Source organism: Trematomus bernacchii, unplaced genomic scaffold (assembly GCF_902827165.1).
Source record: "Trematomus bernacchii unplaced genomic scaffold, fTreBer1.1, whole genome shotgun sequence".
NCBI lineage: Eukaryota > Metazoa > Chordata > Actinopteri > Perciformes > Nototheniidae > Trematomus > Trematomus bernacchii.
This window is the reverse complement of record NW_022987582.1, coordinates 2607355-2635194: the sequence shown is the minus strand read 5'-3', so window position 1 is coordinate 2635194 and position 27840 is coordinate 2607355. Positions and strand designations below refer to the sequence as shown.

At 40.8% G+C, this 27840-nt stretch overlaps 2 protein-coding genes across 3 annotated transcripts; both read right to left on the bottom strand.

The window, feature by feature from the left end:
• Positions 1 to 1300: 1300 nt before the first annotated feature.
• Positions 1301 to 16225, bottom strand: cdh17 (cadherin 17, LI cadherin (liver-intestine)). Its single transcript, XM_034128071.1, has 19 exons — positions 16144 to 16225; positions 14492 to 14548; positions 13908 to 14003; positions 12375 to 12512; positions 12002 to 12137; positions 11086 to 11244; positions 10588 to 10740; positions 9573 to 9778; positions 9335 to 9466; positions 9091 to 9241; positions 8061 to 8270; positions 7183 to 7259; positions 6919 to 7107; positions 6012 to 6256; positions 4160 to 4290; positions 3671 to 3895; positions 3454 to 3564; positions 1983 to 2099; positions 1301 to 1845 (listed from the first exon to the last, which is right to left on the bottom strand). Exons 2-19 carry the CDS (start codon positions 14537 to 14539, stop codon positions 1751 to 1753), a joined length of 2619 nt encoding a protein of 872 aa, XP_033983962.1. The 5' UTR covers positions 14540 to 14548; positions 16144 to 16225; the 3' UTR covers positions 1301 to 1750.
• A 2266-nt stretch (positions 16226 to 18491) lies between these two features.
• Positions 18492 to 20838, bottom strand: gem (GTP binding protein overexpressed in skeletal muscle). Of its 2 annotated transcripts, none has more exons than XM_034128072.1 (4): positions 20135 to 20838; positions 19782 to 19858; positions 19473 to 19677; positions 18492 to 19383 (listed from the first exon to the last, which is right to left on the bottom strand). In XM_034128072.1, exons 1-4 carry the CDS (start codon positions 20487 to 20489, stop codon positions 19100 to 19102), a joined length of 921 nt encoding a protein of 306 aa, XP_033983963.1. In that variant the 5' UTR covers positions 20490 to 20838; the 3' UTR covers positions 18492 to 19099. The 2 variants fall into 2 exon arrangements, with proteins under 2 accessions (XP_033983963.1, XP_033983964.1); XM_034128073.1 differs by having other exon boundaries at positions 19782 to 19855.
• Positions 20839 to 27840: the final 7002 nt, after the last annotated feature.

Here is a 27840-nt window from a genome sequence, read left to right as displayed (position 1 = left end):
ATATAAATCAACTAATAAATGATGATGTATTACTATAGATTACGCTGCCCAAAAGTATATATATATATATATATATATATATATACATATAACATATTATTGTCTCAATAATAACGATTCAATAATGTCATTTATATTCTGAAATGGGCCAGTCTGCATAATGCGTATTTTTACATTTCAAGTATATTTTGATGCAAATATTTTTGTGAGATTTCTAATACAGAAGCTGTAACGGTGTATTTCCACACTGTGGTCATGCTACTTTTACTTTGACCTCCCCCACTGCACATGTTGAACATTGAAACTCTCACATGTGGTTTTGAGAGGGATTTTTTTGTTGTGGCCTTTTTGTGCTGCATAAAAGCCCACAATCATGCCAATTAATCCTTTCAGCACTGTGGCCCGTCGCCCACTGTCACAAGAGATGACTCAGAGTCGCTCTGTGCAGCACCAAGGCCTCGATTGCCCAGCGACAGACTGGCATTGAGGTGGGGGGCAAAAACAGATGCAATAGTACTGACTATTAAAAGTCCCATGTCATGGCCATTTCTACTGATCATAATTCCATTGTTGAGGTATACTAGAATAGATTTATATTGTGCAATTTTCCAAACTCACATTGGTTTCTCATACAGCATCTCTGTATAGCATGTGTATTCACTCTCTGTCCTAAACGGCTTGTTGGAGCTCCTTCAGACTTCCTTACAGAGCCCCTCCTCCAACACACACGGACGCGCACATGACCAATGAGGGCACGAGATAAGTTTGTGCACAGATGGAAGGCTGACAGGCAGGTAGGCCATCCAGTTATTTTAGCCGGGCCGGCTCGGCTCAGATGATTGGTCGTGCTTTTTACAGCGCCACGACTTCAGATGACTTTTTTTAATGTATTTATTGTCAAAGCATTTAATTTATTCATTGCTATCGGGATGTTAAGAGTATTCCATGGAATATAACAAAAAGTGTTTCTGAAGTGAATTACCTATACCACCTTTAAGCACAGAATAAATGTTAGTCGGAAATGGACTGGAGTGGAGAAAAACGTATTTGAAGTCTCAATGTTTGAAAGATCTGCTGCATCTAATTTCTTATCTGACATGCACCGTATGTACTTCACACACACCTACACAGGCAGCATACACACACACACACACACACACACACACACACACACACACACACACACACACACACACACACACACACACACACACACACACACACACACACACACACACACACACACACACACACACACACACACACACACACACACATAATGATAATGTGAAAACAAAAGTGTTCCCCAGTTTCTTATTTTATTTGGAAACAAAGCAATGACTACTCCTTACAAAACACAGCAGTTATTGTTCAATACAGACAGCGACATTCTGGGTTTAAGATGTTTCTAAATAATAAGATATTTCCAGCTGTAACAACACATTAAGGCAGAAGAGAATTACTTACAAACGGTCTGGGCCAAAAACAAATTGGAATATGTGAGATAGTTTACCTGCTAATTAAACAACCCGAGTCTAGGAGTGAACTTCAAATAAAATATGTTAACAAGCTTTATAAATGCATGATTAGCATGGGGCCACCTGACAGTTATTAAGTGTGCACAGCACTTAACTCTCTCTTGTAAATACAATAAAATAATGTTATGTTAATATGTGTGTGTGTGTGTGTGTTGGTGTGTGTGTGTGTGATTTTGTGTGTGTGAGTGTGTGTTTGTGTGTGCGTGTGGTCTCTAATTAATGGGATTCTTCTCTTCTTCATCCTCATTCACGTTTCTCTTCTTGTTCCCTTTATTAATGCGTTTGATCACTATGACGAAGACAATAACTGCAACAAGACAAACAAAAAGTCGGTCACCAACACGATACTAGATAACAACACAATATCCTACAGTATGAACAATGCCGGTTAAAAAGTGAATTTGGTTTTCAAAGATAATATATATGACAGTTTGTCAGACTTACGGCAGAATCCCAGAACGCCGGCCAGGATCCCGATGGTGGGTCCCATCCCATAACCGAGGTTACGCTCCACTGGCGCCATGTAGCAGTAACCCAGCTCTGTGCAGTTACATACTCTCACTGGAATATAGGGAAGAGACACACACATGTCATCAAACTTTATATTTATATTTATAAAAGACATGGTATGAAGTATATTATTATTGTTTAACTTTAGAGGAGGCAGCTTAGGTTAATCGCTGTATACGAATCGCATGAAAAGACACAAACAAAAACGATGACAGTTCATCTCTCCCATTAAATACTGTGTAAACTGTCTCTGTGTAAAAATGTTGGTCCATTTTTCACTTTAAAACACAGGTTTGTATTTCAGCCCATATATTATAATTATTTTTCTGCTTCACTGTGTGACTCAGCATTCAACATTCATTATTAGGCGCTTTCACACCGCAGTACTTTTCCCACAAAGGTTCATGAGAACTTAGAACTAAGTACAGATCGCGTTCACACCGGAATAAGTCCCTGGGGGAGGATTAGGCAAATGAAGCCGCTGACGTCACTTCTTCTTCTTCTGCTTTGGGTTTACTGGCAGGCCACAAACAACTTCACAGCGTATACTGCCACCCGAAGTCCCCGGCCGGAAGTCCCCGGAGTTGGGGACTGGCTTCAGTAGAAGCTGCTGGGACTCCCAGCAGCTTCTACTGAAGCCTTCCGAGTAAATCGCCAGAACGCCGACACCTCCTCATCACCACCGCTCCCATGTTTTCTTTTGTGTTGCCATAAGTTAGTCTCTCTGCGTTTGTGCGCTGGGCTAATGCTAATAATGCTAATGCGAGGATAATAAAATGGCGACTTCACAACACTTTTTGGGAGTTTTACGGGGCGTGGTTTTCAATCCGCCCAGCCAATCAGAAATCGGAACCTTTTTCTCCCACGAAAGTCCCTGCTCTCTAGCAGGGACGGAAAAGGGGGTAAAAAGGTTCTCATGAACACATTTTAGTTCCGGATTTTTTTTGGTGTGAACGCAACATTTCGGAACTATATCGGAACTTAAGTGGGAAAAGTACTGCAGTGTCTCTCTAAACGCCTACTGGTCTCCCTTTCCTGTCTTTGCAACTAAGCCCCAAGCATATTTGTCCTCTATAAAGATATATATCTTGGTCAAAAGTTCTTATTTCATGTTTAGAAAAGCTTAAAGAATACTATAGTGTTTTCTAAAACTCAACAGGAGGAAATGGTTGATTTGTTGGGGACTAATTTTAGCGGCAGATTATCATGTGTTATAGTTAACAGGAACAAGTTGATGAATATGGGATTGATTAAAACACAATTACTGTGCCTGTGTTTATGAAATAAAGGAATATTTGTACTACATATTGGGCTTTGGCTACCCAGACAACAAGTCAATGTTGGCTTTTGTCTTTTCTTGGTTTCCAGGCGTACCCTTTAAATGTAACCCAAAGAATGAACTCACCCTCAAACGACTGTGTGACTCCCAGGCCTGCACTGTCTTTAATGCTAATGGGAATTACAAAGGTTTTATCTTCACTCGGAGATTTCCTCAGAGTCAGTGCGGCTGATGAACCTGTATGACATGCAAAGAAACACAAGAACAGTGTTAAGATTTGTAAAACGTTGCAGTTAACACTTTCTCTGCTTTCTTAAATGACTAGTACAGAACGTCAGCGTACCGTCGATGCTCTTCAGTGCCCAGTTTGGAGATTTCTTGCCGTGGGCGAAAGCGAAGGTGAACGGCTGGGAGAAGGGAGCGCTGTCTGTGTCCTCGGCCTTGATGATGACAGGCTTGGCGTTCTTCACACAGATGAAGGCCTGCTTCTCCGTCAGTTTGGGGAAGTTGTCGTTGACATCCAGCAGCCTCACAGACACCACGCGCTCAGAAGACTTTTCTGGGTTCTCTTTAGAGATAAATCAAAAAGCATGAGAAAGGTTTCCTGACACTAGTTTATTAAATAAAGGAAAACAATGGTCAGGTTTCAGTTTGTGAGAACATAAAATATTAACAACATTAATTATATTATCAAGTTATTGAATCCACTTCTGTACCAATGTTTCTTTGTTGAAGAGATCTTCTTAGTTGCTCGGCTCACCTAGATCTTTTCTTATAAATTAAAGGCACAATCCTTGAGAAAACATGACACTGTTATAAGCTGATATCTCACCCTTCTCAAATGCAGTGACAGTGACTTCAAAAGACTCCAGGGTTTCTCTGTCCAGCTTTCCTTTGGTCTTGATCTCTCCTGTGGCAGCATCGATCTCCAGCCATCCCTGAGAGTCACCGTCCAACGTGAATCTGGACAACAATCACACACAAATAAGTGTGTATATTAGTAATATATATTAGAAATCATCCACAGTACACCAGGCTCTGGACGGGGGGCCTGGGGGGGGGGATAATGGTAGTCAAAACAATTGAATAGCCTGGTTTGTGTACATGTCAAGTCCTAACAGTCACAGTAATGGTAAAACAAAGACAGTAATGATCTAGTGGAACATTTCCGTGTGTGTGTGTGTGTGTGTGTGTGTGTGTGTGTGTGTGTGTGTGTGTGTGTGTGTGTGTGTGTGTGTGTGTGTGTGTGTGTGTGTGTGTGTGTGTGTGTGTGTGTGTGTGTGTGTGTGTGTGTGTGTGTGTGTGTGTGTGTGTGTGTGTGTGTGTGTGTGCTGTGTGTGTGTGTGTGTGTGTGTGTGTGATTAGTGTGTGTGTGTGTGTGTGTGTGTGTGATGTGTGTGTGTGTGTGTGGTGTGTGTGTGTGTGTTGTGTGGTGTGTGTGTGTGTGTGTGTGTGTGTGTGTGTGTGTGTGTGTGTGTGTGTGCTCGTGGTGTGTGTGTGTGTGTGTAGTGTGTGTGTGTGATGAAAGTGTGGATGAAATGTGTGTGTGCCTGTGTGTGTGTGTGTGTGAGTGGTGTGTGTGTGTGTGTGTGTGTGTGTGTGTGGTGTGTGTGTGTGTGTGCTGTGTGGTGTGTGTGTGTGGTGTGTGTGTGAAGTGTAGGATGAATGTGTGGTGTGTGTGTGTGTGTGTGGTGTGTGTGTGTGTGTGTGTGTGTGTGTGGTGTTGTGTGGTGTGTTGTGTGTGTGTGTGTGTGTGTGTGTGTGTGTGTGTGTGTGTGTGTGTGTGTGTGTGTGTGTGTGTTGAGTGTGTGTGTGTGTGTGTGTGTGTGTGTGTGGGTGTGTGTGTGGGTTGTGTTGTGGTGTGTGTGATGGTGTAGGTGTGTGTGTGTGTGTGTGTGTGTGTGTGTGTGTGTGTGTGTGTGTGTGTGTGTGTGTGTGTGTGTGTGTGTGTGTGTGTGTGTGTGTGTGTGTGTGTGTGTGTGTGCTGCCAGTGTAGGCTGCCTGTGTGTGTGTGTGTGTGTGTGTGTGTGTGTGTGTGTGTGTGTGTGTGTGTGTGTGTGTGTGTGTGTGTGTGTGTGTGTGTGTGTGTGTGTGTGTGTGTGTGTGTGTTCAGTCCTCTATCATAAAGCACATCTTGTTTAAGCAGATAAACAACATGGATAGAGAGTAAGTGTTGTCTCCCTCAGGTTTCTAGGAGTGTGTTTTGAAGTCTTTATAAGGATTTATAGCTCTGAGCTGTTTTTGTGGTTATTGCCTTTAAATAAAAAGTAAAACAATTATTAGTAATTTGATGAGTAGTTTAACATATTTCATTTTCTAAGATATTTAATAGTTCAACATTTCAATAGTTGGGAATTTTCCTAGTTGCTGAAATGTTATAAAGGTTTGTAGGAGCTGTTATTGAAGGGTTTAGAGGAACTTCATATAAAAGCATAAGGCAGAGATTATTCTTTATTTCTACTGTTGTCAACAAATACAAACAGGAAATAAGTCTATCTCCAACTTCCTAATGTTGTATGTAGTTCTATGCTGACAATCTAAATCCTTACATTAAAGTAAGTAGTTCATTTTGTTTCATAAATAATAGGGATGATACATCATGTACGAAGATGCCATTCCTAGTTGATTTGAGTCTCTTCATGGTAGTTGGTGCCTGCTTGGTATGGCCTGTGTTATTTATTTACCGGATCTCTTTGCCCTCTGGATCTTTAGCCTCCACAGTGAGCAGCACCGACCCCTTGGTGGTGTTTTCGGGCACCGTCACATCCAGGATGTCCTGACTGAACTCTGGAGCCTCGTCCACGTCAGTGAGGGACACAGTGATGGAGGTTGTGGATTCGTCGCCGTACTCCAGACCGTTCATCAGCGGCTCTGTGTTACGAGCATCAATCTGGAGGTTGTAGGTGGCGGAGGACTCGAAGTCCAGAGGCTGTCAGGAGACAAGCAGGCGGGTTAGAAATAAAAAAGGAAATAAAATGTTGAAGGTCACAACACAGTCCTGACTCACAGGTTACATTTCTTGGAGAAGATGGTTGCCAAGAAAAACTCTCCACTCTGCTTATCCAAGGAATTGTATATTTAAAGTCGTGCTAAGCAGCTCTATCTACACATTCACGCACGACTACTTTCTATTTTGTCACACAAAAGTAATAATTCAGATCCAGCAGCTTAACGAAGAATTACAGAAAAAAATGACCAACTATTTTGGTAGTTTTTTTATTCATTTATAGGAAAAAAAAACACATTTCCTTCTCAAACGTGAGAATGTGTAGCTTTTATTTTTTATATTTAAAAAAACGTTACACAGTTTTGGACTGCTGATTGGTTCAAACAAACAATTTAAAATAACAATTGCTTGGACTGGGATTTTTGTTCTGCCATATTAAAGAGTAAAACATGTTTTTATTGATAAAACAAATCAATAAAATATAAAAGGATTCAAAATAATCATCAGTTGCAACCATATATAAGCTATACCACACGAATACCTACAAAACAATGAACGAATCAACTAACAGTTCAACACGGAACAGTTACAGATCCAAACCATTGGAAGATCACATGGGAGATGTAGAAAAAGGAGTTACGTACCTTAGATACGACCACATGGCCAACGCCGTGGCCGTCGGTCTGCACACTGAAAACACCTTCATCATCTCCAGCTGTGATGTGGAACTCGATGAGCGAGCTGCCGCTGTCGGGGTCATCGGCGTCGGTCGCTTTGATGGACAGCACGGTGTGTCCCACAGGAATGTCCTCAGACAGAGACTGAGTGCCGTACTGCACACAGAAACATGACGAAAATCAGCCAAACAGTGTGAGAAAAAAGCGACAGGAAGTGGCTCACATACTTACATTGGTCTTCTCAAACTGAGGCGTCTCGTTGTTGACGTCAATGACCTTGACGATGACCTTACATTCTGTGCTGTAAGCTGTGAGGAAAAACATTATTATTTTCAGCTTTATTGATTAGTAAACTACCAACAACAATAAATAAAGTGAATTCAGTTATCACATAGAACATACATTTTTGGGAAATAAACTTGGTAAAGGGATTGTGCAAGAAGCTTTTAACATTTAAGAAAAACTAAATAATATATAATACAAATAATTAATTCTTCTAACTTGACTGAAGAATAAAAAAGAAGTTTAAAATAAAATAACGTTTGTTTCCTCTAATTGCCCATTATATTATGGAATTTGCAAAAAATAAACACATTTGGATTAAAAAACAAAAACTTGGGTCCATTAAAGGTGGGGTAGGTAAGTTTGAGAAACCGGCTCGAGATACACTTTTTGTTATATTCCATGGAATTCTCTTAACATCCCGATAGCAATGAATATCTTAAGTGCTTTGACAAAGAATCCATAAAGAAATGTCATCTGTGGAAGCCGTAATACTGTAAAAAGCACGACCAATCATTTTAGCCGGCCCGGCTAAAATAACTGGATGGCCTACCTGCCTGTCAGCCTTCCATCTGTGCACAAACTTATCTCGTGCCCTCATTGGTCATGTGCGCGTTCGTGTGTGTTGGAGGAGGGGCTCTATAAGGAAGTGGCAGATTTTCTCCGGTTGTGTATTTTCAAATTCTATCGATCTCGAGCCGGTTTCTCAAACTTACCTACCCTACCTTTAAGTATTTTCAAAATGAATAAAAATATTACAACCATTTGACCAGTTTATTTTTGTGTGACTTTTGTTTTCAGGTGTGTGACATGACACCGCTTGTTACCTGGGTCGTTGACTCTGACGTTGAGATTATACACATGGTGGTTTTTTCGCTGCAGAGGGCGCAGTGCCTGGATTCTTCCGGAAGCAGCGTCGATGGAGAAGGCGTTGGGGGAGGTGGCTGGAATCTGGGACAGGATGGTGTAAGTGAGGTAAGAGTTCAATGTACCGGCCTGATCGTCATCGTGAGCCAACAGCAGTCCAATCAGGCTGCCTGGAAGCACAAGAAACAGACTGTAAGAATAAACGGTCCAAGGGGCTCTTAGGCCTGTTACAGTCAAAGTAAACCCCGCTGTCGATGACTGCAACGTGGACCAGAAGGGAGTAAACACATGAGTCACATATCAGGAGTTTTGTGTCAAAAATATCAATGATAACAATATATATTATTCAGAATGAGATGTTTTTTTCCTACATGACAGGATGTAACAAACTTTGTGCTGTGTGCATTTATCAAAGGACAAGAATAGAGTTGAATTGTGTGCAATCATTTTCGATGCATTTTCTTTTTTGTTTCAATTCACCAATAGCCTTCTTTATGGTATAGATATGTTTAATTATGTGATCTCAAGAGTAGTCTTAAAGGTTTGTCTTTAACTTCACCTTAAGTATAATTTAGTGAGTTTCAGTGGAACAAAGTACATTTACAGTACTTAGTTCAATTTGATCTACTAGACTTGAGTATTTTCTTCTTATGCTAAATATGGTATTGTATCATACAAAATATAATTAACTTGTAAAATATGATGTATTATTATTAAAGAAGCTGCCCTGCAGTATATAAAGTAGTTTCAATTTGCACCATCAGTACCAGCTGCAACATTATAGTAATTCTTACAGATTGCTGAATCTACAGTTATAAAACATCATCCTAACTGTAAACTACATATAACACATTATGTAATGATCACACACACACACACACACACACACACACACACAGACACACACACACACACACACACACACACACACACACACACACACACACACACACACACACACACACACACACACACACACACACATCTTACCTTCAGGCTCGTCCTCCTGCACCTCAAACTCAGTCTCCATATTTTCACACACGGGTGCGTTGTCGTTCACATCCTCCACCAACACTTGAATCTCCATGGGTGGATCCGCCTGTTGCTCGTTCTCATCCACTGCGAACACCACCAGGATGTACTGAAACACAAGTTCAACAATCATCCCTAGAAGTGTGAGAAGTTATTGTCATGTAGGATAACAGTGAGTTATTGGGCAAACTAAGCTGTGTACCATGTCCTTGTCTTCTCTATCCAACTCCTCTGTCAGATGTATTTCTCCATCTTCTGTGATCTGGAAGGGGAATTTCAGCTCTCGCTCCTTCTGGACTAACGTGTAGATGGCATTGGGCTCATTGGACTGGACCTGGATCCAGAAAGGGAGGAAAGAGGCCAGATCGGGAAGGTTAGATTCTGGATATAAAGTGGATATGACATGTTTTCAATTCTGCAGAGTTGGAATCCCACCATACCTTTGCGATGACCTTAGGGTAAGACTCCTTCAAGTGCTCTTTAATAGTTATCGGGCCAGGATTGACCCAAAGGTTCTGCTGCACAACAATGTGCATAATGGCGTTTCCACTCAGTGCCGTCTCCGACGCTCCTCCCAGGTCCTGCACGCGCACTGACAGGGTGAAGTCTGGGTCCTCCAGGGGGTCCACGTTCCTCCTCCTCAATTCTGACACCACAGAGGAAGACACACGTTTTAATTAGAGCCATACAGGCAACAAAAACAAAGACTTTGGAGGGTTTAGCATGACAAACATATTTGACTAAATGTCTAATTTCAGAAAGATGAGTCACATGCTTCTCCCCGTCTGCACTCGTCACCCTCACCTCCAGATAAATCACACCAGCAGCACCAGCAGCTGACAGGCGTCTCTTCCTCTGTGATTCTGTGTTTATCTACATTAACACCACCTGTCACTTTCACATTTGTTGAATGTGCTGAACTTGTAAAGGTAATGTACAATTTAATACAAAGTAATTGTTTTTTACTTAAGGTATTTCCATTTTCTGCTAATTTATACTTCTACTACACTATATCCCGGAGTGAAATATTATACTCCTTACTCCATGACTTTTATTTTATAAATGTAGTTAATAATTTCTTTGCAGATTCAGATTAGAACTTTATTGATCCTTTGATGAAAATGGCAAGCTGCCTAGCCGTTCTTAATATTGTAAAAGTATGCCAGATCTTTACCAGCAGCAACATTTAGGTAATTTACATTTTAATGCATCACATTTTTATTCGAAATAAAAAAACATTATCCATTTTACTCAAATGGACCCTTCTGCATAATGAGTAATACGTTTGCACTCTTTCTGTTAAATTCTTAATGCAGGATATTTTCTTTCAACAGAATATTTCTACACTGGGATATTTATTGTTTAGTTCAAGTACAATTATAAGTACTTCTTCCCCCGCTGAGTATGTGTAAGCATTTTATAATTGTATTATTATTTGTGTTGCTGGGTACAAACCTGCTTTCTCCACACAGGTGAAGAAGGGGTTTTCCTCATAGGGGATGTTCTGCACTGGACAGAAGTCGTCAAACTTCGTCCTCAGAGCGTCAATGCTGCGATCTTCTCCTTTGCCATAGTGGATGCCTTCTCTAGCCTTAAGCATCTTTTCCCCTATTTAAAGAACACACACACATTAAATACTGTTCAGTAAAATGCCAAACAGCTCACAGATGTAAACAAGCATCTTCAAACTCAGCATTATTTATAAACTCAAAGTAATCGGTGATCAACATCACGCGACACGTTCAGCCAATCTGCCTCCAATCAGCGTTCATCTCGCCTCACAAGATGAGCTGTGTAATCTGGATTTACAGTGGCACTATACTGCCAGATTACAGGCAGAGATGGACAGATTAAAGACTTTCTCATGGAGGGTGCTCTTGGTTCTGTGTTCCCCAACGTCTGTGTGTTCATGTATGTGTGTTAATGACAGTGTGTTAATGAAAGTGTTAGTACCTTCTTCTGTGGTGGAGATCTCTCCGGTGTGGGGGTCCACCTGGAACAGAGGGACTTGGTGGTTGTTGGGGATCTGGCTGACCAGGCTGTAGCTCAGGTGAGCGTTTGGAGTCTCTGGGTCGTCCCGATCAAATGCAAACACTTGTGCAAATGGGGTACCTGAAACAACATATATAACTGATTTATAAAAACTGAAGTCTTACCCCAGTGAAATAATCTCTGAGTATTTCAAACCGGAGAAATGTAATGATGTCAGGCAACATATAGGAATAAGGTTTAACCCACACGCATGCCAGGAATCATGCTTTCTAATGCTTCTAGATGTTTATCACACTGTGAATGCCAGACACATTCAAAAGTACAGCAGTTTGAGTCACCTTCATGCATTTTCCTTAAAGTCTTATTATTACATAGTAATACAGCTGTAATGAAGGACATTTCTTCCTGCCAATGCATCCTAAAGAGCAGCTACATCGAATACACTATAGCCCAATACCAAAAAGCAACCCTTAAAATACTGTTCTCCTATTTAATTTCCCCTTAGGTAATGAAAAAAAGTATTCTTATTTCATAATAAATATTAGAAAATGCATTCATATTGTGTGTACGCTTGGTGTCACTCTACATTGAAACATGTCTCGTGAAAAACGTTAACAGTATTCCTTTTTTACTCTTTCCTGTTTTCCTGTTATTCTCTGAAGGTTTAAGGTTGAAATACAATTATTTTTCGATGCCAATGAGATACACAGCTCCTGCCAGAGGTTTCACACAATTCTACTGATGCACAGGTGGCATTAACCCTCCAAGATGTGAAGCCATGCCCCAGCAAAGGTGGGGTAAAAGGAAGAAATGTCTCCCTAAAAGCCACTCGAGCAGTTTTCACAGATACCCGGACGTTCACCAATTGAAAACACACCTGTTGGACTGTTTTCTCTGACCACAGCAGTGTAGGTGCTCTGGTTGAAGTAAGGAGCATTGTTGTTCACATCCACAACATTTATCGTCACATAAACTGGGCCATCCACAACTTCCTCATCTGCCAGTGCCTCCACCTGGATGAAGCCACACACACACACACACACACACACACACACACACACACACACACACACACACACACACACACACACACACACACACACACACACACACACACACACACACACACACACACACACACACACACACACACACCACACACACACACAAGCACAAGTACATATAACTACAAGTTTTATAGCAACTATATTTCTTCTGTGTATTTGCAAGAGGAGAGAGGACCACGTTACCATGATCATGTAATGATCGTCTTGGGACCAGTCCAGAGGCTTCTCCAGGTACAGCCACCCGTCGTGTGAAATCCTAATGTCTTCCTTACCTTCTCCACTCAGCCTGAAATTGTTTACACCTGGATGGGTCACCTGAAACTATGAAGGGAAAGATGGTCACTTAACGTTACAAGTTGTTACGAAACACATTCACTGCAGGTAGGACACACATGTCTTTCTAGTGAATATCATTATTATTGGAAAACAAACTTGAATAAGGTCACCATGCATAACATATAAATACATGGCGACATTGTGTAAGTCTGGTCTTTGTTATATCTTGTTTGTTTTCCTCAACGAGAGCAAGACAGAGGTCATCTTTTTTGGACCCCAACCTCCAGCCTCTCCGGTTGATATTCTGGGCTCTCTCAATGAAAACATCCTCCCCTCTGTCATGAACCGTGGAGTGACCTTCACCAGCACTTTTAAATTCGACAAGCAGGTCAGCACTGTAGTCAAATCCTGCTTTTTTTAAATAAGACTATTGGCCAAAACCAAGTCGTATTTATCTTTTAATGACTTAGAAAGGGTTATTAACGTCTTTGTTACCTCGAGACTGGATTACTGCAACGCTCTGTATGTGGGTATGGACCAGGCGTCAATTAGACGCCTGCAGCTAGTGCAGAACGCAGCTGCACGTCTTCTGACTGGCCACAAAAAGCGTGACCACATCACCCCAATTCTGGCCTCACTGCACTGGCTTCCAGTTCGGTTCCGAATTGATTTTAAAATCCTTTTATTTGTTTTCAAAGCCCTAAATGGGCTGGCTCCGGCTTATTTAGCAGAACTCATCCATCGCTACACCCCAGCCAGAGCCTTAAGGTCGGCTGACCAGCTGCTGCTGATAGTGCCCAGGACCAGGCTCAAAACCAGAGGGCCTTCGCAGCAGCTGGCCCCAGGCTCTGGAACACTCTGCCCCTCCATGTGAGGTCGGCCCAGACCCTAGAGGTCTACACTAAATACACACTTCTTCTCTCTGGCCTTCTAGTTAGAGCAGAGCATGACTCCTGACATTTCCCTGTGTGTGATTTTTATATTTCTGTTGTCAATTATTGTCTTTTATTGTGATTGTAGTAATGTGTTTTTATTACATGTACAGCACTTTGGCTCGACCAAAAATGGCTTTTAAATGTCCTATATAAATAAAACTTGATTTGATTTGATTTGATATCTGAATAACTGTTTTTAAAAAAGGTTTCATTTTCACCTATCTAACATAATAGAGCTAGACCGCTTTTTCAAATCTCTCATGTAACCACATAATAGAAATTCACCTAGAATAACTTATTGATAGTGATTTATCAAGATAACATCCTACATCGTTCAATCTCTACCCGGGAGTCAAATAATTATCAAAAAATGTGATATTGTTAAACCTCTGATGTGTTATGAAGGAAAAGTATGAAGTAGCATTTGAGGAAAAAGACAAATATACCTGCAAATTGGACTTAGGTGTAGTGTTTGAATAATTGCTTTTAGTTATGTGTGTAATACCTGATGCATGGCATATGGCACCGGTGTCCCCTCTGCCACATCCAGCTGTGTGTTCTCAAACGGTCCCTTCTTTTCCTCCAGATCCTTCCCGAAGGCCTATCAGAACAGAAACAGAGGTCAAAGGTCACTGAATACACTACAGGCTGAGGTCAAACTGAACCTCTCACACTCACACACACATTAGCACTTTTAACTCGATACTGCAGCTGAATGTAGTCAGGCATTGAGGGCATGTTTTACAGCCAAGTTATTTATTGAACCAAGAATACATGACAAGTGGGGAACTCATGTATTTCGCTGCAGGACAGAGCAAAGTCTACGGACAAAAGACTAACGCTTAGTTTAGTAATATTCACACTTCCTTTATGCGTTTTAAATAAGTAACCAAAAGCTTTCTTGCACACATTTCTTTAACTTGGTCATCAATATTTTCTTTGTTCAAGATTGTCAAGCCTATACTTCCTGCACCTATGAATTGTTCATGAATGAATCCAATAGCCTTTTAAGAGGGTCCTCTGTTTGTGCATTTACTATGAATATGAATTAAAGGATAGGAACAACAGTTGGCAGTGTTATGTACTCACAATGCTCAACAGGAGTGGGAGCAACCACAGATGCATCATGGGTGTCATGATCACAGCCTGGGAAGGAAGAGGAGATATGGGGGATAGGTGTTATTATAACATGGTGAAAGGGAAAGAAAGAGGTTGAGGAGGCAGAGGTGACATGAGAGGATGGTTTAAATTAAGCCCTTGAAAATAAAAAGACATTATATAAGATTTGAATACTGTGCTCTGCTGTTAAATTCACATCTTCTGCTAACGGGAATGATGGAAAATGGTGTCGATAATTGTTACCGAGTCCTTCAAGAAACCATTAACCCCAGTGTGCTTCAGTACACGACTTTCTCTGTTCAGCAAAATTAGTTATTGATTCATAAAGCCAAGGAAAATGTGTCCTTGGGTATCTACACATGAACATGGTATCTCCTTGTGTGGCTCCACCCACACATCCAGCACAACCACCCACCTCAGCACACAGCAGAAACTGAAAGTCAGAGCTCAAATGCATCGCCAGACTTTAAAAAAACAAATTTTCACACAGGGTATCAACATGACAAAGGTACCCAAAGCTCAATGTGGAAACCTCAATGAGTTTACAGCTATCTCAGAGTTTAGAATAACATAACAGCCTCCATTGTGTGTTTGTATAGGTGGGTGTGGTTTCATTTTGTATAAATTGATTGATAGCAAACACTGTCTCTCTGACATCCAAAATGTACAAAGTGTTTCAAAGACGTTATGTCCAGATAACAGCAGAATATATGTTCAATACTGTTTGAGGGAACATCACAATGACTACGCTCTGGACAATGACAGTATTCATTCATGTCGAACAAGACTAAAATAACTGATTGTGCTAAGAAGATGTATCAGGATTGTATAGAGAAGTTGCCACGTTTGAGATATGCAGACTTGTAAAATGCAGCGAAGAGAGGAGGCTAAAGTCTGCGGCCACAGAAAAGTGAAGGTGACATTGAGTCGCGGCTAATGACCTTATTGTAGCACAGCACACCTTTAATGTCACCGCCCTGGTACACTCCTTAATATAAGATAATATAAGAAAGCATGGTAACTTTAGTTCACTTTCGCTTGAGTTCAACTTTAATTCGGATTTTGTCTTGATAGGATCACTACCTCTGCTGACGGGAATATTCAAACAAACAAGACATTGCTGGCACTACCATTTAACAGAAATCACTTTTAATTTAAGCTTGACTTCCTGTGAGGAAAACACTCTGCAAATGGATGTATTTAGTGTATTTGTCGCAACAAGGATTGATGTAAGTATGATGGAATAACTTCGGTGTTGCAGGCCCTTTCTTCCTCCTTTTAGCAAATTGGCTCAATGACCTTTGTCAGTCTGCATTTCAGCTCAAATATAGTGCCCCATACAGCTAATATCCCCTGAAAGCCAGGCACTGGAGACAAACCAGGAAGCCACCAGAGAGGAAGGACAGGTCGAATGTCAGATTTGCCAACGCCTGACGCAAAGGCCCTGCCAAAGTCAACTGAAGATCACAGCCTTTCTGAACCAAACTAAAAGCACCTGGCACACTAAACACATCCAGTTAAACCCAAAGAGGCAGATCAGTTTCTGTCCAATTCTCACATCAAAATCTACTCCAAATATTCAACATTTCCAAAGCTAGGAGACAGAGAGTGAGCAGACTTACCTTTCCGAAGCGATCTAGCGAGTCACTCCCCAGACCTCAGAGTGATCTTAGCAGCCCCATCCTGTCTGGTCAAACGTTAACCAAGCGCTAACCAGCTATGTTTTATTGGATCTAATGATTGTCTAATCACCCTGCCCTCATGTGGAGCTAGCCAATGGGAGAGAAGCTGACAAGGGAGAAGGAGACAGGAAGAACAGAACAATGATTCAGACAGTACTGTAAAAGGCAAACAAATGATCACTTAATATTAGACACTGATTTTACATAAATACTCACCAGGTATAGATTGTTAGTGGATTATAGTAGCAAACAAACAAGCTGAAGGATTTTCACTTGAGTATTTTTGAGACAACAGGTGTGTTCATTGAAAAGAAAAAGAGAAAAACTTGGAATGAAAAGGGTATAACAATGGGGGTAAATGTATGTAGAAATCTGCTATTCAGCATTTTAGTTTCTAAATTCCCCTCAGACTTTGACCTATGCACCTCTGCACTGTTTCCTGTTAAATTTTCCATTAGTAGCAGTGCCTGATAAGAGCTGTGTGTGTGCATAGACAATAGGACTCACAGATTACACTCACAATTCATTGCATCATAAGAATGCAAATATGGGGTCATCTGGTGTGATTCAGCAGGTCAAGGGACAGTCTATAAAAGTGTTCAACAGCAGGTGAGATTCCTCCCTAAACTTTTCCACCTCTAGAAAGTTTATAACGCCATAAAAAACCTGAAAGCCCATGTTTTTCTTCACGTGTTATTATTAATTTATGGTATAGTTAATAGGAGCATTTAAAGTGGACCTATCATGTTATATTTGAATAATATAGTGTAGGACCATACCTATATAAGGCATATTATACTTTTTTTTTTTCCAAAATACCAAACAGATCATGCATTTTAGCCATGCCTCATTTCGCTCAATTTGAAAAATGTTAGCTCTGTTTTTGCAAGGGCTGATTCTGTGAGAACAGCACCACCTACAGGCCTGGCATATGTACTACAGCGTCTCCAGCGCGTTCGAACGGCAATGGCCGTGGCTGTCTCCTCCTGATTGGTGGAGTTGGCCCAATAGCCGTAGCGCCACCGTCCTGACGTCAGGACAGTGTTCAAATCTGGATCAGTTTTTATCAGATCCGTTGCAGCCCCTTTTTTAGAGATTTGGGTACGGAGGAAAATAGAGAGGGTTGTGTTTTCTGACACTTGGTGAGTTCCCTGGAACACCGGGGACACATATTCATGTATAAAAGACGTACAAAAGTGCATTTTGCATGATAGGTCCCCTTTAACATAGACAAATGCCAAAGCAAGTTGCCAAACAAAATCTGGGGGATTAGAACAGGAATGTAAAAGTAAATGCTGAATACACCTAGATACAATTAAACACACATAAAAACACAACATTAAAAGAATAGAGATGAGTACAGCTTTGTTTCTGAACTAACAGGAGTGTGGTATCTCTCTTGAAAGCGGTGAATTTGCAGCACACTTCAAGTGATCAGCTAGCCATTTCAAGGACTTTGTTCCTTTCACAGAAAAAGCTGTCTGAGCAAAATATGTTTTATCTGACAGTAGCCACATCAAGCTGCAGTGGATCTGCTGCAGCTCTGTAATCTCTTGCTGTATTTGCTTTGAAGATGGCGAGTCCAATACGCTCAAGCTTTATATGATAAAAGCAATAATGTGTGCAATAATCTTGTTTTAACTTAAAATGTGGCAAACAATAGTACTTTTTTTGTCCAATATTTTCAAGATTTGTACTGCTTTCACATTCATCACCCGACCTCACATTTAGCCAGAATTATCTTCAAAACACCCTAATGCTACACAGGCCATTATCATGGGCTAAAAGCTGCAGGCTTGACAAGCTGCGGAAAGCTGCTTGGAAACAACGCAGAGCTTTATGTGAATCTGCAACTGTAGAATAACAGGCTGTGTGTGAGTCACCGTTTCACAGCACCGTCATTTAACCAGAACCTGTGAGTTGATGGCTCAGCGGATGAAACCATGAATTCAGATGGAGGGGACTCTGTTATCTAATGTTTGATGCTCTGCCTTCTGATAGATTTTCTGGCTCCAACACCATCTGCCTGACGGTCACTCAAATGAACATACACAAAACACTTCCTGGGAATGTTACCGTGGCAATATATTTTACCACTTTTTTACCACGCAGACAGACAACCATAAAAAGGGGACTTATGTGTTTCTAAAAGTTCAGCTTTAATGTTACCTGACTCATCTTTTGACAGCTCAGTTGTGTCTCTTTTGTATCAAAGCTGAGTCACCCATCTCATTGTTCATTTTGAGATGACAGACAACAAGCAACACTTTTTTTGTATTACCCAAAATTGGATGATGTCACTTTATTTCAATAAACAACACTGAAACATACAAGTAGCAAAATACATCATCAGTCTGTTATTTATTACAGAGTGCAAAGACAACATGTAATAAATCAAATCAAAGAAACCACTAGATGATCATCCTCATATTTAATCATCAATAGCTTACAACTGGTAATCTCAGCACTTTGACAGACGACACGTTTGGCAGGGATGAGAGCAAAAGGATGAGGAAAGAGAGAAGGCAGGAGAGAAAAGAACAATATGAATGCATTTGTTCAAAACACAGAAACATCACAGCCTTCTCTCAGTTTCCATCGGTAATCCTCCAACATTAATGCCTCATAAACACATGAAGTCTTTGCGTCAAGTCCATTGCAAAGGCTGTGCTCTTCCACTCAGTCTGCTTTAGAGAGCAGCATATGGATGCATTGCAGGACATTTGCAAACACCTCTCAGGTACACCAACCTGGCTCAGTGTGAACACTGAGGACTGAGGTTTGAACCATCCAACGTTTAGCCCTTCAGAAGCAGGTGTCACCATTTTCTGCTCTCTAGGTTGGAGTCTGCTTTAAAGGTTTGGCGCAGAGTTAAACCAAAGCGTCCGTCAGGCTCCTACAGCACGGAGAGATCATGGCAGGACTTAGACTTGAGCCATAACGCCACACTGGGATTGTTCTTTGCCACCACCTTGTCTAGGAAGCGTTTTGCCTTCTTAGGGAGGCTCTCTCTGCGTGCGTTATAGTTTATGTGCCTGCGGTGCCTGTTGGCTTCCTTGGATTCTCGGCGTAGACGCAACTGTCGCACCATGCCGTGAAAAGCCTCCCACACGTTGTGCTGCATGGCGGCTGAGGTTTCAATAAACTTGCAGTCAAAGACAGCAGCGCAGGCACGACCCTCTGAAACAGAAAGCCAATGATGACTTAAATAAGTTAAAACCTTACAGTGAATAGTGCTCATTACGCACAGACAGGGATTGTATCCTCACCACTGACAGACACCTCTCTGCGTCGCACCAGGTCACATTTGTTCCCCACCAGGATGATGGGTGTGTGTTGTGCAGGACGGACGCACCGCAGGCTGATCCTGAGCTCAGAGGCTCGCAGGAACGAGGCCCGGTCAGTCACAGAGTACAGCAGCAGGTAGGCATCACCTGTCTGCATGCAGGGCTCCTGAGCACATTTGTTGTCAGTCTGAAAACACAAATACAAACAGTTAGATTCAATATTTTCACTTAGATGTGTACAGTGTGCCATCATCTGAGTCACACAAGTCAATGTAGCTGTTTCTGTCTCACCTCTGCATCCCATGTGTCAAGAAGAGTCAGAGTTGCAGGCTCTCCATCTACCTCAATTTCCTTCTCACACACCTCTTCTGGAAAGAAACACATAACAAACAAAGGGGAACACTTTAAAAGTGAAACAATAGACTTATATAAAAAATAGGAACAATATTGTGCTTTTTTAGTGCCGTTAGCAAATGCAAGGTAATAGCCTACATAATAGTGTCCTTATCAGATGTTATGACAATACTAGATTGTATTATGACAAAAAGTACGTTTTGTCATTTATTCATGTGGATTTCTTTTTTGTTGTTGTCGTTTATCAAAAATAAAATGTCACTATAGTTATATTTGTCGTCTTTCCTCACCTCCACACAGCTCGCAGTCATCGATGTCCATGCTGTCCGCTGCTCCGGCGAAGATGTTGGCGAAGGTCGTCTTTCCGACCCCGCTGGCCCCCAACAGCACCACCCGGTACGGGCCGCCGGGCTCCGCAGACTCCCCGGCGGAGTCGGTGGAGATGAACGAGTCTGAGGACGACCAGCTCAGGCGGCTCCCGTCTGACTCCCCGGCGGAGTTGGTGCAGGACTTGGAGCGGGAGATGCAGGAGGGGACCCGGGCCAAGAGGCTGTCGGTGAGCTGCTGGCTGCCCGGGTCGCAGATGCTCCAGCGGTGCAGCTCGGTCTGCAGGCGGAGGCTGTGTCGGCGCACACTGGACAGCATGGTGCCGGGGGTTAAAGTGAGGGTGAGCTGGATTTACCGGTGGGGTTTAACCGAGGTGGAGCTTTAACTTCTATTAGGGAAAACACCCTCGACAAAAAAGTTGCTTTACAGCTTCTTATCCGCTTCAAAAACACATTAATGCCAGTTTGTTTCCTGGAGATTTACTTACAAAATGCACTGAAGTCCCACGTGTAGAAACAAGACAGTGAAGTAGACTTAGTTTATCTCCTGCAGTTTTACTCAACAGTAAGTTATTGCACCCTGCCTGATAAAAATAAATTATTTCTACTATAAAGATCAGATGCAAAAAAGGTGCGTCCCGCCTTAAAAAACTAAGTTCACAGGAGCATTGCAACACATTTGATTGGTAAATCCCGGAGCGATTTAATGGGCCTGCTGCAGTCTGTCAGTAATCTCCATCTGAGTTTCTCTCTAATGCTCTGATGGGGTTTCCCTGCAATTTATATAAAGAGGAGGAGGAAGAGGAGGGGGAGGGAGGGGGATGACACAAGTGGAGCATGAGTGTTCAGTGTGATGTGTTGGGTATTTACTTTCATGACTCATTCGCACACTGTCCGGCAATGGACTGTTTCTCGGCTTATATCTACACCAATAGGCAAGAGGGATATACAATTCATCTAAAAACAAATCTTCACAGAATATAGATGATGTTTTCTGCAGATTAATGTGCTCTTGACTTGTATTGATAATTCAGAGACATGGGCTGTGGTGCAATGTAACTTGAAGTACATGTATTATGTATGTATTATTAAGTGCTGCCGCCTATAAAGCAGGACTATATTAACTTTTGTAGGACATACCTTTTTATTGGATTCTAGTCCACTTTGTATTTTATGATTAGTTTAACGAAAACATTCAGCAGTCTGGATTTTTTCAAGAGCTTCGATATCTTGTGAAGCAGTGATTTCAAATCAATGTATAGTGTCCATTATGGAAGCAAACAAGAGACAGAAGTATTTGAAATTTATCAGACACCGAATTTATAGCATTGAAAATAATTACTTTGAAAATCATGTATCTGATTTTTTTTTGCTCCGAATTTACCTATGTGAAATAAAAATGTAAAAATTCAAGTTAAAAAAATGTGAATGTTCAAATTCAGATCCCAAAAATTCAAGTTAAAAAAATTCGAATGCACAATTTCGGTGTTTGAAATTCGACGTCCAAAATTGCGATGCAACATCATCCGGGCTACACGTCCATTATCATACAAAGCCCTCACATTATGTGCAAATGGAATGGTTTATATTTTTGTTTTACATTTAGCCTATACTTTTTTTCTTACAAAATCTTGAAGATAATGCACAAATAGACTATTGCATTCAGTTTAATGTTGATTGTTCATTTGAACTCTAATTACATACGTTACATTTTATGTTTCGCTAGTAATTTATGTATTTTGTTGACTGTACACGACTCTAAACAAAACAAAAATGTGTCCACTGCATTCTGGATGCATCTTGTAAGCTATTGAAGGCTATTTGTATGGCTCACAACAACTCCATGACCCAATAAAGGGCATTATAAGTGTCAGAGAAGAAAAGAGTGAGAAAGAAGTAGAGAGGAGTGGGAGTAGAGTCCTTGATCACGTATCTGGACTGAAAAGGCTGCTTCAACTGTGGGAAAATACATAAATGCTGTCTTATGAAACCTAGTTTTGTATAACATTTGTTTTGAGTAAAAATATAAATAAGAAGGCCGTATAGACGTAGGCGATTCAATACAAATTCACTAATGGTTAAAGGTGGGGTAAGTTTGAGAAACCGGCTCGAGATACACTTTTTGTTATATTCCATGGAATGCTCTTAACATCCCGATAGCAATGAATATCTTAAGTGCTTTGACAAAAAATCCATAAAGAAATGTAATCTGTGGAAGCCGTAGCGCTGTAAAAAGCACGACCAATCATTTTAGCCGGCCCGGCTAAAATAACTGGATGGCCTACCTGCCTGTCAGCCTTCCATCTGTGCACAAACTTATCTCGTGCCCTCATTGGTCTTGTGCGCGTTTGTGTGTGTTGGAGGAGGGGCTCTGTAAGGAAGTGGCAGATTTTTTCCGGCGGTGTATTTTCAACTTCTAGCGCACTCGAGCTGGTTTCTCCAAAATTACCTACCCCACCTTTAAAGTTTATATTCGTGTCACAAACTCTCAGCACAGCACTAAACTGAGCAACAGTTTTACTCTGGACTCAACATTTGTGTTGCAATGTTCAGCAACAAGTGGAAAAAAGTTCTTGTTTTGCAGCCAGCATTGATCTTTCCACATTTCTAACAGAATGCAAAATGTGGCTGTCAAGAGGAACTTTGATAGTGGGGAATCATTAAACCTGAAAAAACAACAGTTTGAGGCAAAGTGGATACACATGGGATGCATGAAACATCACAGGCTGCACAGATCATTTCTAAAGCAAAAATGACCCACTATACCTATTTAGAGCTTCCGAATTGAAAAAAATCGGCTTCTTTTGTTCATCTTAAGAACAAGCTAGAAATTAGATGCTATCATCTTTGGCTTTGTGTTTTATTTTATTTAATATTTTATTTTGCAGACCAATCAATTAAATAATTAATAATGACCTACAGTAGTGTTCATTTAATGACAATAATCTTCAGTCGTAGCATAATTTTAAATGTAAAGAATGTATGTAAATGCAAGTAAATGCATCTGCTTACCATCTGCTACAATTAAATGAATTATTTTGTATATGAATTATTCAAATGTATTGATATCTCTTGAGAATAAATGTGTTTATAAATGGACTTCTGTGCAAGTGCCAACGCGAATAATAGATCCAAATCACGGCTGTTGCCTGTTCAACGTGACGGATGATTAACATGCATGCTCCATCACACTTAAGCCAATAAGGAAAGCATTATTCTCAAATTGTATTTGCTTTAATCTTGTACGCTACAACTGCTAAAGCTAACATACAAGGAAGCAGTATTCAGCAGTCTATTGAGATTTAAAAACTATCCTTGCTAAAATAATAATTAGTTAATTTTAAGAGATTTTGGCTGAGAGGTTAAATAAATACAACATGATTATGGTCACAACTTTCAGGAGCATCGCCAACACAAAGACATGTTCTTGTCTACTTAGCACCAACACTAAAACAAAGAAGGAGTGTCAGGCGGTCGTAAACTGAAAGATACAAGATGTGGCTGAAAGCTGATAACAGGTTTTATATCATACTACTCAACACACCCTGGGTTGATTTCATGGCAGATTTATTAGCTGAAATTATTTAGTTTGGACTGTTGGAAATGAAAACATGTTTTGTCTTCTGCAGTTTCTTTCTGTGTCAAAGGATATCAGAACAAAGCTTTTTATCAGGAGTTACTGTAAAAAATTGCTTTGCGAAGAGGCTTAGCATGTTAGCCTGAGATCCAGCGCCAGCAGCATATTGTTATATGGCTGGAAACCACCCGTTGGTATTTTGTTTACAACCCGTCTATCAGAATACACATTGTTCCAGAAAGACCCGGCCTTACATCACTCTTAACTCCTGAACATCAGATTTAAATTTGCCAAAGCACTGTGTATGTGAAAAAGAGAACGCAGAGAGAGTTATTACAGTAATTGTGGGATTACACAGATTTTTCGGCTGTTGTTTTTCAGGACTTCTGTATCGGGTTGTGGCCTCACATGCTAATGTGTATTACAGCGCTGATCTGATCTGCCTGACAGATGATGGGGGCAACATTAAATCCTTGGTAAGTGCTGGAGCAGGACCAGGATCAGGAGGAGGAGGGTGGTGGGGGGGGGGGGGGGGGGGTGATCTGGCTAGCCGCATGGCAGGGTCATAGCATAGTGATGGCTATAGATGGGAGCTGAATGTGAGACCTCTTTCTTTCTATTTCATTTAATACATTTTTTTTTTAAAAAGCACTTATAAGCACTTACATACTAACATAGCATTTATACACTAACAAAGGACTGGCTTATCTAAAGCCAGTTGAGTAGCACTTGAAATGTTTTGGCTCTATGAAACCTGATGTACTTATATGATTCTGTTTTCTTCAAGTTTGTATCTTCTTGGTCGAATGCACTTATTGTAAGTCGCTTTGGATAAAAGCGTCAGCTAAATGAAATGTAATGTAATTTGTCCACGTACTGTAAAACGTACTTTGTTTTATAAGGTCAGGTTGACAGTTGAGATGTGGGATAAACAGTCGACATACAAGAGTAAAAAACACAGGACATTGTGACTTAATAAAGGCCGCACAAAATCAATAGTATAAGCGATAAAAGGGGCAGGGGTACTGAATTGTCCTGCTTGAAGGGAAATTCCAGTGATTTAAAACACAAATGAAGCCTTTTGAAGGGAGTGTACAAGATCTTGTTTTGATATAGAGCTGCAACAAATAGATCACAGATCAGAGGAGATATTAACTATCTCTACTTTGATCTTACAGCAACTTCTAAAGGCTGCAGTGATCTAGTTTCAGATTTCTATGACTTCTCTTAGTTCAGATGTGGGCCAAGGAGGTCATTGAGGCTCCATTTGAACAAAGTAATAGCTAAGACCATTTTAGAGCGATGTCAGGGAGGACACATCTGATACTATACTCTTGTCATCGGTACCTCAAACATATTTAAATCCAATTTAAAATGAGAGGACTAATAGATGACAGGTTACTCTGTATACTGAACGGTAGATCAAAAATGTGTTGAGTCCTCTTGGTAAACAGGAGGAAACAGGATAAACAGAAAGGCAACAGAAATGCCTCACATCATTTTGGATACACGTTCATTACTTAAGACTTTTAAATGACATGGAGGTAAAAGGCATTAAAGTCCATTTGGTTGACGTCTGTTGGCCTCTGTATCTCTATATATATCTATAAAGAGAACAGTGCAGAAGAGAAAATGTATTACAAAGAGAGTGACGCAGATTATCATCATCATGTCATCTCATCTAAAAGGAGAACAGACAGGAAACGGAGCCCTAAATGGTGTTTCAAAGGACAGTCAGGGTTCATACACTTTTTCACCAATGATTTTCAATGACTTCTCCATGACCTTTACCTAATTTTCAGGAAAATAAGGTCTGAAACATGTTGTGCCTATCTAAAACAAATCAAATAGTAGGCTTACTAGCTTCTACACGCTAAAGCAACTAAAATCTCTCACCAGCAAAATACCTCGACAGTTAAATGCCATTTTACGTTTCATTACTATACCATACAGTATTTATTATCATTATAGTATTACTATTTCGGCGATTAGATAAAATATAAATTATATTTGATGCAACTTTAGTTACATTTCCATGACCTTTCCAAAACTTTGGGAAAAATATTGTTTTCCACAACTTTTCCAGGGCCTGGGATTAGCATTTTGAATTTCCATGACTTTTCCAGGGTTTTAATGACCGTAAGAACCCTGGACAGTAAGCTTTCATAATGTTAACATAAGAGCCATGCCCCCCATCTTGTCCCTAATTAATGTCTAGATTAGTCTCTTCAAACTCAAGTGTAACCAGTCAGGTGCCTTCAACTCAAGTAGACTGCCTCTACTTCTGGTATTGTTGTATCGTCAATAATTCTAGGACTGACATTATTGAAATATAAGAATTGTGACCTTAGCGTGTGTTAATACCAGAGTTTTGGCTTCTACAGTACATCTTCCGCAGAGGGCCTGGGATCACAGAGAATACACTCCAAATCTGTGTTTCAGTCTCTCCATTAAAACTGTATCTCTTCCTGACCCTCCAGCGCTGGAAAGTTGTTCATGCCGTCGATACGCCAGGTCTCTGAGCTGTCTGGCTGGAACGCATGGCTTAATGATGGATTGGCGATGCAGCCAGCAGCGGCTTCTCAGAGCTTCACAGATACACAGACCAATTCCTCCTCGTGCACACAACAGCACATGGTCTACGAGGCTGGAGGATCAATATCCTGCTTTCATATAACCATTGTTTGTCCGACACATTTCCAATAACAAAGTGCTTCAACACATAATAGAATTGCTCTGGAATAACATACAGTATCTTACATTGACAAAGCCCGGCCAGGTTGACAGTTGCTAGTCCACCATTGGTTCGTGTCTGTAGGAAATCAGTTTCCCTTTCTTAACTTCTGTGCTTTCTATTGTGGTAAAAATACAGTTCATTTTAGCCATACTAGTGGCATGGCTTGATGGAAACGTCTGTTGGTCAGTCAGTCAACCACTTTGGACCAGACTAAGGACGGGACGATTTAGGATTTCATTGCAGAAAAACCTGTGATATTGTGATTGTGGTGAATATCCTCCCATGAGCTGCCTAAAAAGCTGTCTAATACTAGAGCAGTAAAAAAAAAAAGAGCCTGATTATCCTCTAGAAAAAGTAGATCGGATAGCAAACTGTAAGGGTCCCTTTCCTACCAGCCACTACCAAAGAGCGCCTTCATTATACTTACATGTGTTTCTTGATTAATTGTAATATAAAGTGATTCCAGCAGGTTTTAGAGCAGTTTAAAAAGAGTTTAAAGCATATTCGGCCATGATAATGCAATGTCCAGACTGAAAAAGCTCAACAACTACTGGAATTGCTCTCAGTCTTGTTTTACTATCCTAAATTCATTAGCTTCTGAAAGCTGACATTGGATTCCACAGAGACTGGACTGGCATCAACAGTTTAAATTCCCATTGTGGCCACAAAGGTGTCACAACGATAACTAAAGTATGGCACACACACTGAGTGCCTGTAGAGCTGCGGCCGTCATATTCACTAAAGGGAAAGCTAAACATCTCAGAGAAAGAGAGAGAGACCCATTTATTATGCAACAACGTGCTGAACAATCACGCAAAATGGTGACCATCCCATGAATAATAATTACCCTGTTTATGTAAAGACTTATTGTGTTGGAGCTCTGTCAATCTGACAGACGCGAGAACAAATCATATGTAGATTCAGGACGCTCCCACGTGCAACGAGATAACTCCCACACAGCAGCTTTGTGTTGAAGAGCAGGAGCATGTTGCAAAATGACAGACTGAACAGATCCAACTATGGCCCACATTTAAAAAAAAACGCCGACATGACAAAGAAGTTGTCCCTATATCAGACTAACTGTGAATTTAAAGCAGAAAAACTCTTGAGATTCAGCTCCTGATGCACACAGACGGCCTTGAACTGGAGTATTTTCTATGGATGGTTGTATACACATTCTCTCCATACCACCCAAGGTCTATCAACTAAACATTTCTCAGAACGACATAAATCCTCTAAATCACAGTAAATATTAGTCTAGATGGACACTAGAAATACCCCTTGAGCGTGCTTATCTACCGAGTGTGGATATAAAACATACCTGGTACACAAACACTTCTAATGTGCCTCATTCTT